The sequence below is a fragment of the Nannospalax galili genome, unplaced genomic scaffold (genome assembly GCF_000622305.1).
Source record: "Nannospalax galili isolate Female #2095 unplaced genomic scaffold, S.galili_v1.0 scaffold591, whole genome shotgun sequence".
Classification (NCBI taxonomy): Eukaryota; Metazoa; Chordata; class Mammalia; order Rodentia; family Spalacidae; genus Nannospalax; species Nannospalax galili.
Window position 1 is genome coordinate 4684997 of NW_008330926.1, and position 12779 is coordinate 4697775.

Below are 12779 nucleotides of genomic sequence, written 5' to 3' on the forward strand. Positions count from 1 at the left end.
CTTGCTATGTAGACCAGGCTAGCCTTAAACTCACAGAGATCCACCTGCCTCTGCCTCCCTAGTGCTGGGATTAAAGGCTCGTGCCACTACGCCTGGTGTTGGGAAAAAATGTATTTGAAATTAGAGAAGTAGATGATACATTCATTAATTTGGGAATGTAAGGCAATTAGATTTTCTAGGATTCTTGTTATCTGAAATTGTAAAACAAGGGTTGACTAAGAATAGGTTTAGAAAGTAAGAGAAGCCCATGTGAGGGATTTTAGATGTCAGCATAGTTTTGGGGGGAAAGTGCTAGATAAAACTGTCAGGTCAGGTTTTTTTTTTTTTAAGTTCTGAAGGCTGGGTCTTTTTCCAGAGGGCTGTAGACTTTTTAAGTGACAATATCCATTTCCTCAAGCCACCTTCTTTTGCCTCTTCTGTAGACCTGCTCTTTACAGGTTAGACTGTCATTGATGTTGTCAACTTAATTTCTTTTCTTGTAAGTGTTTGGATGGCCAGAATCATGTTATTAGTGTGAGAGTGAGCTTCTTCTTTTCAGTGATTGTTAGAACCCAGAGTAGATGATGATTAGACTTTGCCCTTTCTCCTTTCCGAGCTATTATGTGACTAATGACAGCTCAGTGACACAACATATGGAAAACAGAATAAAAATGGGTGATTAGAATACTTACTGAATTCTTAAGACCACTTACTACTTTGTATCTTTGTGCTTGTGTCCTTTAAGGCATTTAGATTAGAAAAGTACTTTGCTGAGTTTTTGCCATCATTTAAATCATGGTGTCTTCTTTATTCTAGGAATTTTCTGTCTTTCCCTTTGTAAATCAACCCAGACCTAAGTTCTCTTGGATTTTTGTTTTTGTTCAGTGTAATAAAGAAATTATCTTAACTTTTTAATGAACTGTCACTGTTGGAAATACTGTAATTTTTCCTTTTCTTGTCTAGTGAGTCAGACCGAGGAAGGCTAACTCCTTCCCCAGATATAATTGTTTTGTCTGATAATGAGGCTTCCAGTCCCCGGTCCAGCTCCCGGATGGAAGAGAGACTCAAAGCAGCCAACCTAGAGATGTTTAAGGTAAAAAGAAAGGAAGATATCTTTCTTTCTTTCTTGTTCCTTCTATTCTGTTTAATTCCCTGAATCTTAATTCTGTTTTTTGACTATTTTTTGAATCTAAATAACCACCTGTTTGGTGGAAATTCTTCATGTTTATTCTTCAGAATATGCCCTTTTAGAAGTACTTATTAGAATCAAGCAGAGAAGATAGTTTGATAAAGCATGTGTTTGAACAGTCGTACTCACTGGGCATGGTGGCCCACACCTTTAGTCCCAGCACTGGGGGGGCAGACACAGGCAGATCTCTGTGAGATTGAGGCCAGCCTGGTCTACATAGTGAGTGCCAGGCCACCTGGGACTACAAGGAAACCCTGTCTCAAAACGACTAAAAAACAAATAAACAGTCATACTCAATGTAATTTATCCTTAGAAAATTAAAGTGGAACTTCACAATTTAAGCCGCATAAATTAACTCTGAACTGGAATGACAGCCTGTACACCATCTAGAATCTCAGCATGTGGAGGAATTCTTGTTTTTATATGTATAGAGCAAATACAGCTTTAAAAGACCTAGACACACCAGGTGAAGAGAGTGCTCAGCAGTTAAGAGCATTTGCTGCTCTCCCAGAGGACCTGCATTTGGATCCTAGCACCCACTTGGAGGCTTACAACTGCTTGTAACCCCAGTTCAAGGTGATCCAATGCCTTCTTCTGACCTCTTGGGGCACAAGGCATGCACATGGTACACACACACACACACACACACACACACACACACATATATGCAGGCACTTAAACATAGTCGTAAACTAAAGAAGGGTTGGAGAGAGAGCTCAGTGGTTAAGAGTGCTGGCTGCTCTTGCAGAGGACCTGGGTTTTGTTCCCAGTACCCACATGGCAGTTAACATTTCATAATTCCAGTTCCAGGGGATCAGATGTCCTTTTCTGGTTTCTGTGGATGTTGTACACATGGGTGTACTTGCATACATTCAAGCAAACACTCATACACATAAAAATAAATCAAGGGTTGGAGAGATGGCCCAGGGGTTAAGGGCACTGGCTGCTCTGTTTCAGAGAACCCAGATTCAGTTCCCAGCACCTCAGTGGTGGCTAAAACTGTCTGTAACTCCAGTTCCAGGATCCATGTTCCTCTTCTGACCTTTGCAGACATTGTGCAACACCGATGCACTTATATTACGTGCAGACAATACACTCTAATTAATTAAAATTCAAAATAAGTTTTTTTTTTTAATTTTAAGAAAAAGACTGAGACACTATCTTAAAACAATGTTTTCTTTTGTTGGTATTGTATTTTGCCAGAAATCTGTTTAGCATTTATCTGTGGTGTACAGAATGTTTTTGAGGGGGCTAGAGAGATGGCTCAGGGGTTAAGAGCACTGGCTGCTCTCGTAGAGGACCTGGATTTGATTCCTGGCACCCATATGGTGGCTAACAACTGTCTGTAAGTCCAGTTCCAGGTGAATCCAACGCCTTCTTTTGACTTGTTTGGTATTTCATGACACAGGTGCACTTATACACATGCAAGCAATACACTCATACACATGAAATAAAAATAATTTTTTAAAAAAATATAAGTGTTTTTTTGAATACCTACCTACTGAATGCCAGGCACTCTGTCAATCTGCAGGGATGGGATACAAAGATAACTGTCACATCTTCACTTCTGTTTCTTACAGAAGATGGTTTTCAGAAGGCATAAAAAATATGGATTGTGCCGGGCATAGTGGTGCATGCCTTTAATCCCAGCACTTGGGAGGCAGAGGCAGGTGGATCTCTTTGAGTTCGAGGCCAGCCTGGTCTACATAGTGAATTGCAGGCCAGCTGGGGCTACAGGGAGACCCTGTCTCAAAAAGACAAAAAAAGAAATGTGGATCATCTCTTGGAGGAAGGGAATCTGGGTGCTTATCACTATTACTGACTTACAGTCTCCATGTTTCCTTAGGGAAAAGGCATTGAGGAGCGGCAGCAGCTTATCAAGCAACTGAGAGATGAGCTACGATTAGAAGAAGCCCGTTTGGTGCTGTTAAAGAAACTAAGACAGAGTCAGCTACAGAAAGAGAATGTAGTCCAAAAGGTAGTGTGCCCTAGATAGAAGTGGAATAGGGAAGAAAAACTGGTTTGAGATGGAACTATCCCAGGTAGATTCATTTTTGTGGTCTATTCTTCTCTGGTTCCATTGCTTTTTAGTCTCTTGAAGTAGATTAAAAAGTAGTAGTAGTTGGGTTTTTTTATTTTGTTTTATTTCTAGGCATTACTCAGGGAAAACCTAAGTGGGCGTGGTGTAGTGCAAGGTCTATAATCCCAGCATTTATAAAATGGAGGCAGGAGGATCAAAAAAGAGTAGATTAGGGGGCTAGAGAGATGACTCATCACATACAGCTCTTGTAGAGGGCCAATTTGGCTCCCATCACCCATATGGCAGCTTACAACTGTAACTCTATTTCTAAGAAATATGATGCCCTCTTCTGGCCTCCACAGGCACCAGGCACTCATGTCATATACATACATGCAGGCAAAGCATCCATGGATTTAAAATAAATCTTTTTTTAATTTTTGCTTTATTGTTTGTTTTTAAGACAGAGTCTCCCTGTATCCTAGCTGACCTGGAACTCACTATGTAGACCAGACTAGCTTTGACATCTCAGGGATCTATCTGCCTCTGCCTATGCTGAGATTAAAGGCATACACCATTCCACTTAGCAAAATAAATATTTTTTTAAAAAGTTGAGTTCAGGAGCTGGAGAGATGGCTCATTGTTTAAGAACACTGGCTGTTCTTGCAGAAGACCTGGGTTCAAATCCCAGCACCTACTTTGCAGCTAACAACTGTCCATAACTCCAGTTCCAGGGGATCTGACAGTCTCTTCTGTCCTCTTTGGGCATTGTATGACATGGGTGCACTTAACCTATATGCAGGCAATATACACATACACATAAAATAAAAATAATAAAATATTTAAAAAAAAAAAAATTGAGTTCAAAGCTAGCCTTGGCTACATGAGACCCTGTCTCCAAAAAAAGAGGGCAGTGGAGGATGAGGGAAGCAGGCTCAGTAGTTAAGAACATTGGCTGTTCTTATAGAGGACCTGGGTTTAGTTCCCAGCACCTATGTGGTAGATAACAACCATCTATAACTCCAGTTCCATGGGATCTGATGCCCTCTTTTGGCCTCTGCAGGCTCTATACACAGGTGTTATACTTACATGCAGCAAAATACTCATATACATAAAAGTAAATTTTTTTAGAAGTTTAAGAAAAAGAGAAAGAAAACTAAACCTTAATTCAATTTTTCTCATCCTTTTCCAAGTTAACAGGAGTTTTACATTCACAAGGAAATTTTAAAAGTCTAGAACTAGGGCTGGCAAGATGGCTCAGCAGTTAAGAACACTGGTTGTTCTTGCAGAAGACCCAGGTTTGAATCCCAGCACCCACATGGCAGCTAACAACTGTTTGTAACTCCAGTCCCAGGGAATCTGACAGTCTCTTCTGACCTCCATGGGCATTGCACAACACGGGTGCACTTATGTACATGCAGGCAATACACTCATACAGTAAAAATAATAATAAACAAAAAAAAGTCTAGAACGAAAGCTGAATGTGGTGGTACACGGCTTTAATAACAGATTCTGCCTCTGTATTTTTTTGTTTTTTGGTGGGTTTTTAACTTTGTTTTGTTGTTTTGTTTTGGGGGTACCTTTTCACAGTCTTATTTTCTCTCCCCTCCCAGACTCCAGTTGTACAGAATGCAGCATCTATTGTTCAACCTTCTCCTGCTCATGTAGGACAGCAGGGCTTATCTAAGCTTCCCTCCCGACCTGGGGCCCAAGGGGTTGAACCTCAAAATTTGAGAACATTACAGGTACGTACGTGATTCATAATGGAATCTTAGTGTTGGAGAACCCTCTAGTCTCTCTTTATTTGAGGACTTTTGTGATTAAAGAGCTGACCATGATGGACGTACCATTACTAAGGATAGCTCTATATCCTTTTAACAGTTTTTCTTCTCTAGAGGTTTCTATCTTCTCTAGAGAAAGGTTTGTTTTCTCATTATCTAACCATATAGAATTAGATAGTTTATGCCATTAAAAAGCCAGGAACTCCCTAAATACTAATCAGCATTTAGAGTAATGGTAGATTTATCCCATAGATTGTTAGATGAAATCATCAAGTCTGTGTTCCCATGGTTCTACTTCTCTGTGAATTATAAACAGTGTTTTCCTTTTGCATTTTGTGGAGAATTAAACCGTCTGTGACTAGTTCTTTTCCTTTTCTTCCCCTTTAGGGTCACAGTGTCATCCGTTCAGCAACTAATACTACCCTCCCACATATGTTGATGTCTCAACGTGTTATTGCACCAAATCCAGCCCAACTACAGGGTCAGCGGGGCCCACCAAAGCCTGGCATTGTACGCACCACAACACCTAACATGAATCCCGCCATCAGTTACCAACCAGTAAGAGAGCCCTGATGTAGAAACAGAAAAATCCTTTATTTGCTTTTCTTATGGAAGGGGCCACAGGTTTTAAGTTTTATATGTAGAGAAACTAATACAGCAGAGTGATTTGAATAGAGAGCATTCTCAAAAGTGGGTGCTTTGAAGAATTATATAAAAATGGTGATAGAAAAAGTAGATTATGTAACAGCAAAATTGGCTAAAATCTGGCTTAAGAAAAGAGTGATGTAGGTGATAAGCATAAGGTACATGGGTACATGACAGATAGCATCCTTCATCTTTTCTTCCTCATCAGTTTTAGTTCATAGATGCCATCATTCTTTTTTCCTATGGTGCCAGAGTTCTCTTCAATGAGTAAGTTGAGTATTTCCTATTTTGAAGAAGCTAAGCATCCCAGACTAGGATCAAATAGTGTCCTCTGCTAAAAAAGCAAGAATTGCCTACCAACCACCTGAATGACCTGTATTGCCTTTCAGCAGTCAAGTTCTTCTGTTCCCTGTCAGCGCACAACATCCTCTGCCATCTATATGAACCTTGCCTCCCATATCCAGCCAGGGACTGTGAACAGAGTCTCCTCACCACTTCCTAGCCCCAGCGCCATGACTGATGCTGCCAACTCACAGGCTGCAGCCAAATTGGCTCTTCGCAAACAGCTGGAAAAGACGCTTCTGGAAATACCACCTCCAAAACCTCCTGCTCCCTTGCTTCACTTCCTGCCTAGTGCGGCAAATAGCGAGTTCATCTACATGGTAGGCTTGGAAGAAGTCGTACAGAGTGTCATTGACAGCCAAGGTAAAACTCTCTTCTAGTTGGTCTCTAAGCAAGAGGTTGCCAAGGCTGATTGGCAGAGGCCAAATATCACAGAGCACTGTGCAGTATTAAATCACTGCTCCTAAGCCAGGTGTGGTGGCTTATTGCCTATAATCCCAACACTTGATGTATGGAGGCATACCAAGGAAAGAGGTTTGTTTCAAGTTCAAGGCCATCTTGGGCTACATAGTAAGATAAAAGCTGAATAAGTATTTCTAGCCCATGCCTTTAATCCCAGCACTTGGGAGGCAGAGGCTGACGGATCTCTGCAAGTTGGAGGACAGCTGGGGCTACAGGGAAACCTGTCTCAAAAAAAGACAAAAAAGAAGCCGGGCATGGTGGCGCACACCTATAATCCCAGCACTCGGGAGGCAGAGGCAGGCAGATCTCTGTGAGTTCAAGGCCAGCCTGGTCTACATAGTTCCAGGACAGCTGGGGCGACAGGGAGACCCTGTCTCAAAAAGACCAAAAAAAAAAAAAAGACAAGAGACAGAGATAGATTACTCCATAGCTCTATATTATTGGGAAGCTACCTTCCTTCAGTTAAAGGAACAACATAACAACATAACAAACAAAAGAGAGTAGAAGGGACTGGAGAAATGGCTCATTTGTTAAGAGGACTTGCTGTTCTTTCGGAGGACCTGGGTTGGTTCTAAGCACCCACATGTTGGCTTACAACTATAACTCCTGTACCATGGGATCTGATACTCTTATGGCCTCTGTGAACACCAGGCATACATATAGGTAAACACTCATTAAATAAATAAAACTTTCTTTAAAAATGTCTTTAGCTGGGTTTGATAGCAACCAGCCTTTAATCCCAGCACTCAAGAGGCAGACACAAGTGGTTATCTTTGAGGTTGAGTCCAGCCTGGTCTACACAGCAAGTTCCAGGCCAGCTGGAGCTACAGGGATGTCTTAAAAAAAAAAAAAAAAAAAAAAAAAAAATTTTAAAAAAAAAAAAAAATGGAAATGGCTCTTCAGTTAAGAGCACTGGCTGGTCTTGCAGAGGACCCAGGTTCAGTTCCCAGCAACCACATGGCAACTAACAACTGTCCATAACTTCAGTTCCAGGGATTCAGTGTCCTCTTCTGGTCTCCATGGGTATTGTACGCATGTGGTGCACTTACATACATATAAACAAAACATTCGTACACATAAAAAAAACAATTAGAGAAACCTGGAGATGGAGTTCAGTTGGTAGAGTTTAGCATTTGTGAAGCCATGAGTTCAACCTCCAGTGCTGCACAAATCAGGTGTGATATCACATGCCTCTCTATAATCTCAGCACCCAGGACGGTAGTGGTTTGAGGATCAGAAAGTTCAAGGTCATCTTCAGCTACATGATTGAGTTCCAAGTCAGCCTGGGATGTGTAGCACCCTGTTTCATTTTGTTTTGTTTTTGGTCTTTTTGAGACAGTTCCCCTGTAGCCCCAGCTGACCTGGAACTCCCTTTGTAGACCAGGCTGGCCTTGAACTCAGAGATCTGCCTGCCTCTGCCTCCCAAGTGCCGGGATTAAAGGCATGTGCCCCTTACACCTGGCTCAGTGTTCCTTTTCTAAGGGATAAAGAGTTTATTTGCTCACAGTTTAGGGGTACAGTCCATCACGGTAGGCAAGTCAAGGCAGCAGGAGCTTGAAGCAACTAGTCATATCACAATCCATAATTGGGAAGCAGAGGACAATTATTGCATCTTGTTTCATTCTTTTACATGGTGACTAGCTGGGCTGGGAGGTTTAGTCCAGTAGTAGAGCATTTGCCTAATTTATAGTACCCTGTGTTTGATCCTTAACACTGCATTTAAAAAAAAAAAATTGCAGGGAGCTGGGCATGGTGGCGCACGCCTGTAGTCCCAGCACTCAGGAGGCAGAGGCAGGCGGATCTCTGTGAGTTCAAGGCCAGCCTGGTCTACATAGTGAGTTCCAGGACAGCTGGGGGCTTCAGGGAGACCCTGTCTCAAAAAGACCAAAAAAAAAAAAAAAAAAAGGGCGGGGGGGTCAGGTGTGGTAGCGCACCCCTTTAGTTTCAGCACTCAGGAGACAAAGGCAAGTAGATCTCTGAGTTGGAGGACAGCCTGGTCTACATAGTGAGTTCAAGGACAGCTGGGGCTACAGGGAGACAAAAAAGGGAGAAAAAAAGAAAATTTGCAGGGGCTAGAGAGATGTCTCAACCATTAAGAGCACTGGTTGCTCTTGCTGAGAACCCAGGTTTGGTTCCTAGCCATCTGCATGATACCTAACAGCCATCTGTCACTCCAGTTCCAGGGAATCTGATTCCTTCTAGCCTCTACGAACACTGCACATACATGGTACACTTGTACATACATGCAGGCCAAACACTCATAAACATAAATTAAAAAAATTTTTTTTAATTGCCTACTTAGTCAGGTGTGTTTGTGCATGTTTTTAATCCCAGCACTCAGGAAGCAGAGGCAGGTGAATCGCTATGAGATCAAGGCCAGCCTGGGCTACATAGCTGGTTCCAGGCCCCAGGGAGACCTTGTCTCAAAAAACAAAGACAAAAAATTGCCTAGGTGGGCTGGGCATAGTGGTGCTTGCCTTTAATCTCAGCACTTGGAAGGCAGGCAAGTAGATCTCTGATGGCCAGCCAGCTGGGGCTACAGGGAGACCCTCTGTCAGAAAAAAAAAAAAAAAAGCCACCAACTTGTCTAGCATGATTTCATGCACTGTCTGATGAATAGAATTTCTGGCTTTTGTGGCTCTGTGCTAATATTTGTTAATGTTTATAGTTGAAACACTAAACATTTATTTAAATAGCTAATTATGACCACATGAAAGCTGTAACCCAATATTGAACCAGACTTTCATACTGTGTAGTCTGGTACTACTAAGAAGTATTGTTTAAATTTCCAAATGTACAGTTACAGAAATACCTTAACAGTAGAGGAAAGTCCTTAGAGGACTGACTCAGTATTTTCTATAAACAGATCACAGAGTGACTAATTTCAGCCAGACATGAAGACTTAACACCTGTAATTCCAGCACTTGGGATACTGCGACAATAGTATTGCCATGAGTTCAGAGCGAGTCTAGGCTACGTAGTGAGTTCTAGGCAAGCCTGAGCTACAGTTTATCTTAAAATAAATACATAAATAACCCACAAAGTAATTCAGATATTAATGATTAAATATTGTAAATGTAACAGGAGAAAGTGTGGTATGAAGTAGGGAAATGCAAAAATACTGGTTAAGTTAAATGGAGTCCTCTGGTAGTGAATTTATTTATTCATGGTGGGAGGTGTTGTAATAGGGTTCACTGTGTGGCCAAGCAGGCCTCAGGCTCTCCTCAAACAACTGGTGACCCTCCTCTAGCTTCTTGACTGCTGTGATTACAAGTCTGCCATCGTGTCCACCTTGATTCTGAATTTACACAGTATTTTTTTCTCAACAGAATAGAATAGAAAATAGGGTTTCATGTCTCAGCTTTGTTAGATAAAAGAGCTACACTTCATGCTGGGCATGGTTGGGTGCGCCTATAACATTACCACTTAAGAGACTAAGGCAGGAGGTTGCAAGTTTAATGCCAGACTGGACCACCTAGCACATTCAAGGCTATGGTTCTTTTTTGGTTTTTGGGGGGTATTTTTTGGTCTTTTTGAGACAGGGTCTCCCTGTAGCCCCAGCTGTCCTGGAACTCACTCTGTAGACCAGGCTGGTCTTGAACTCACAGAGATCCGCCTGCCTCTGCCTCCCGAGTGCTGGGATTAAAGGAGTGTGCCACCATGCCTGGCCCATGGCTATGTTTTTTTTAGACTTAGTTTCCTTTGTTGCAAATGAAAGATGATAGTATCTGAATAGTATGGCATTTATTGTCACACAAATTGTATGACATTTATCCAAGTGTATTTTTGTATAGTCTTTTGTTTTAAATTTTTAAATTATGTTGGAGTGGGGTCAGGGTATGCCGTAGAACACATTTGGAAGTCAGGATAACTTTGTGGAGTTAGTTCTCTCCTTGCACCTTTACATGGGTTCCAGAGATTGAACTCAGGTCTTCAGGGTTGCACAGAAAGTACTTTTACCCACTGATCTATCTTGTCAGCCCTGTATAGTCTTTTCTTTTTAAAAGATAGTTACAGGAGCTGGGCATGGTGGTGCACACCTTTAGGCCCAGCACCAGAGGCAGAGGCAGGTGGATCTCTGAGTTCAAGGCCAGCCTGGTCTACATAGCCAGTTCCAGGACAGCTAGGGCTACAGGGAAACCCTGTCTCAAAAAGACCAAAAAAGCTGGGCGTGGTGGCACACACCTTTAATCCCAACACTTGGGAGGCAGAGGCAGGTGGATCTCTGTGAGTTCAAGGCCAGCCTGGTCTACATAGTGAGTTCCAGGACAGCTGAGGCTACAGGGAGACCCTGTCTCAAAAAGACCAAAAAAAAAAAAAAAAAAAAAAAAAAAAAAGAAAAAGACCAAAAAAACCCTAGATAGTTACAGGAAAGGAGATAGTTTACTGAATGGGAAATACAGAGGGGGCTAGAATTTACTTGTAGAAAAGATCTAGTTATCGAAGTGAAATAGGAAAGATGGGAGATACGAAACCACTGATTATTTTTTTATTGGTATCTAGGCAAAAACTGTGCCTCACTTCTGCGGGTCGAACCCTTTGTATGTGCCCAGTGCCGCACAGATTTCACCCCTCACTGGAAGCAAGAAAAGAATGGTAAGATCCTCTGTGAGCAGTGTATGACCTCCAACCAGAAAAAGGCTCTGAAAGCTGAACATACCAACCGACTGAAAAATGCTTTTGTTAAAGCCCTACAGCAAGAACAGGTAAGAATTCTGACTTCTGTTGCATAGTCTCCTGTACAGGTTTACTTTTCCCAAAAAGGTTGTTCCTTTTAGTTTGGAGGAGTTACGCATGTGGTTCCCAGAGGCTTCTATATCTAAAACACTAGGTTGCTTGGTTTCTTCCTTTCTCTTTTTTTCTTTCTTTTTCTCTTTCTCTTTCTTTCTTCCCTCCCTTCCCCCTTTCTTTTTAAAAAATATTTTCTGGGGCTGGAGAGATAGCTCAGCAGTTAAGAACACTGGTTGTTCTTGCAGAAGACCCGGGTTCGAATCCCAGCACCCACATGGCAGCTAACAACTGTCTATAACTCCAGTTCCAGGAGTTCCAATGGCTTCTTCTGTCCTCCGAGGGCTGGCACGGGTGCACTTACCTTGTACATGCAGACAATACACTCATACACATAAAAATAATAAATTTTGTTTTTGGTCTTTTTGAGACAGGGTCTCCCTGTAGCCCCAGCTGTCCTGGAACTTACTATGTAGACCAGGCTGGCCTTGGACTCACAGAGATCCGCCTGCCTCTGCCTCCCGAGTGCTGGGATTAAAGGCATGTGCCACCAGGCCAGAAAATATATATTTTTTAAATATATATATGTATTCTCTATTCTGTCTTTCATCTTCATTTGATTTTTTTGATTGGGTGAGAGCAGAGTAACATAAGTGACTAAAGTAAAGAATGACAGAAAAGAAGACTTGAGACTTGACTTTTTCATAGCTCTATAGAAAGCCCTGTTTTATTTTGCTTTGCTTTGTTTTGAGAGAGGGTCTCTCCAAGTAGCTCTGAGTGGCTTGGAACTTGTGTTGATCCTCCCACCTCTGTCTCTTGAGAGCTGGGATCATAGGCATGCACCACCACACCCAGTTCCTTTATTCTTCATTTTATCTTCTTGTTAAGCAAATGGATTTTGCTGAGAGGAATTTGCTACATGCTTTTAAGTATGCAATCTGTACTTGACAAATGACAGGGAAAGAACAGATCATAATGTGAACATTTGTAGTAATAGAAGTTTATGAGCATTTCCTAGTAGTAGCTATAGAATTAGAATATCTTTGAGGAGAAAATGAATTAAGATGCTTAGGTCCTTTTCTGTAGTCCATCTTCCATTCTGCTAACCATCAGAGTCCTTTAGTTAGCATCATGAGCCCTCTGGAAAATAAGTAGGTAGGAGTCAAAAATAAGACCCTAGTTGAATAGAACACTTGTTCATATATGAAGCTATAGTTTCAGTCCTTGGTGCTGCATGTGTAATTGCATGCATACATGAATGCATAAATGAATCCCTTTAAAAAATAAAATAAGTGGGGCTGGAGAGATGGCTCAGCGATTTAGAGCACTGGCTGCTCTTTGCAGAGGACCTCGGTTTGGATCCTAACACCCACATGGCAGCTAACAGCCATCCATAACTCTAGTTCCAGGGAATCTGACACCCTCTTCTGACCTCTGCTGGCATTGCACAAACTAGGTGCACCTTACATGCAGGCACTACACTAATGCACAGAAAATAAAAATAATAAATAAAATATTTTTTAAAATAAATAAAACTGGGGGCTGGAGAGATGGCTGGGTGGTTAAGAACACTGGTTGTTCTTGAAGAAGACCCGGGTTTGAATCCCAGCACCCACATGGCAGTTAACAACTGTCC

General features: G+C 41.8%; 1 protein-coding gene across 3 annotated transcripts in view; it reads left to right on the top strand.

Annotated features, from left to right (window-relative positions):
• The window catches only part of Gatad2b (GATA zinc finger domain containing 2B), an 82271-nt gene that overhangs the window by 65940 nt on the left and 3552 nt on the right, over positions 1 to 12779 (top strand). For 2 of the 3 annotated variants that reach the window (XM_008855269.2, XM_008855277.2), the window contains exons 3-8: positions 943 to 1072; positions 3015 to 3146; positions 4799 to 4930; positions 5354 to 5524; positions 6001 to 6316; positions 10919 to 11121. In XM_008855269.2, the coding sequence (XP_008853491.1) occupies positions 943 to 1072; positions 3015 to 3146; positions 4799 to 4930; positions 5354 to 5524; positions 6001 to 6316; positions 10919 to 11121 (1084 nt within the window). The remainder of the gene's footprint in view (positions 1 to 942; positions 1073 to 3014; positions 3147 to 4798; positions 4931 to 5353; positions 5525 to 6000; positions 6317 to 10918; positions 11122 to 12779) is intronic. The other variant, XM_029557504.1, reaches the window with a different exon arrangement.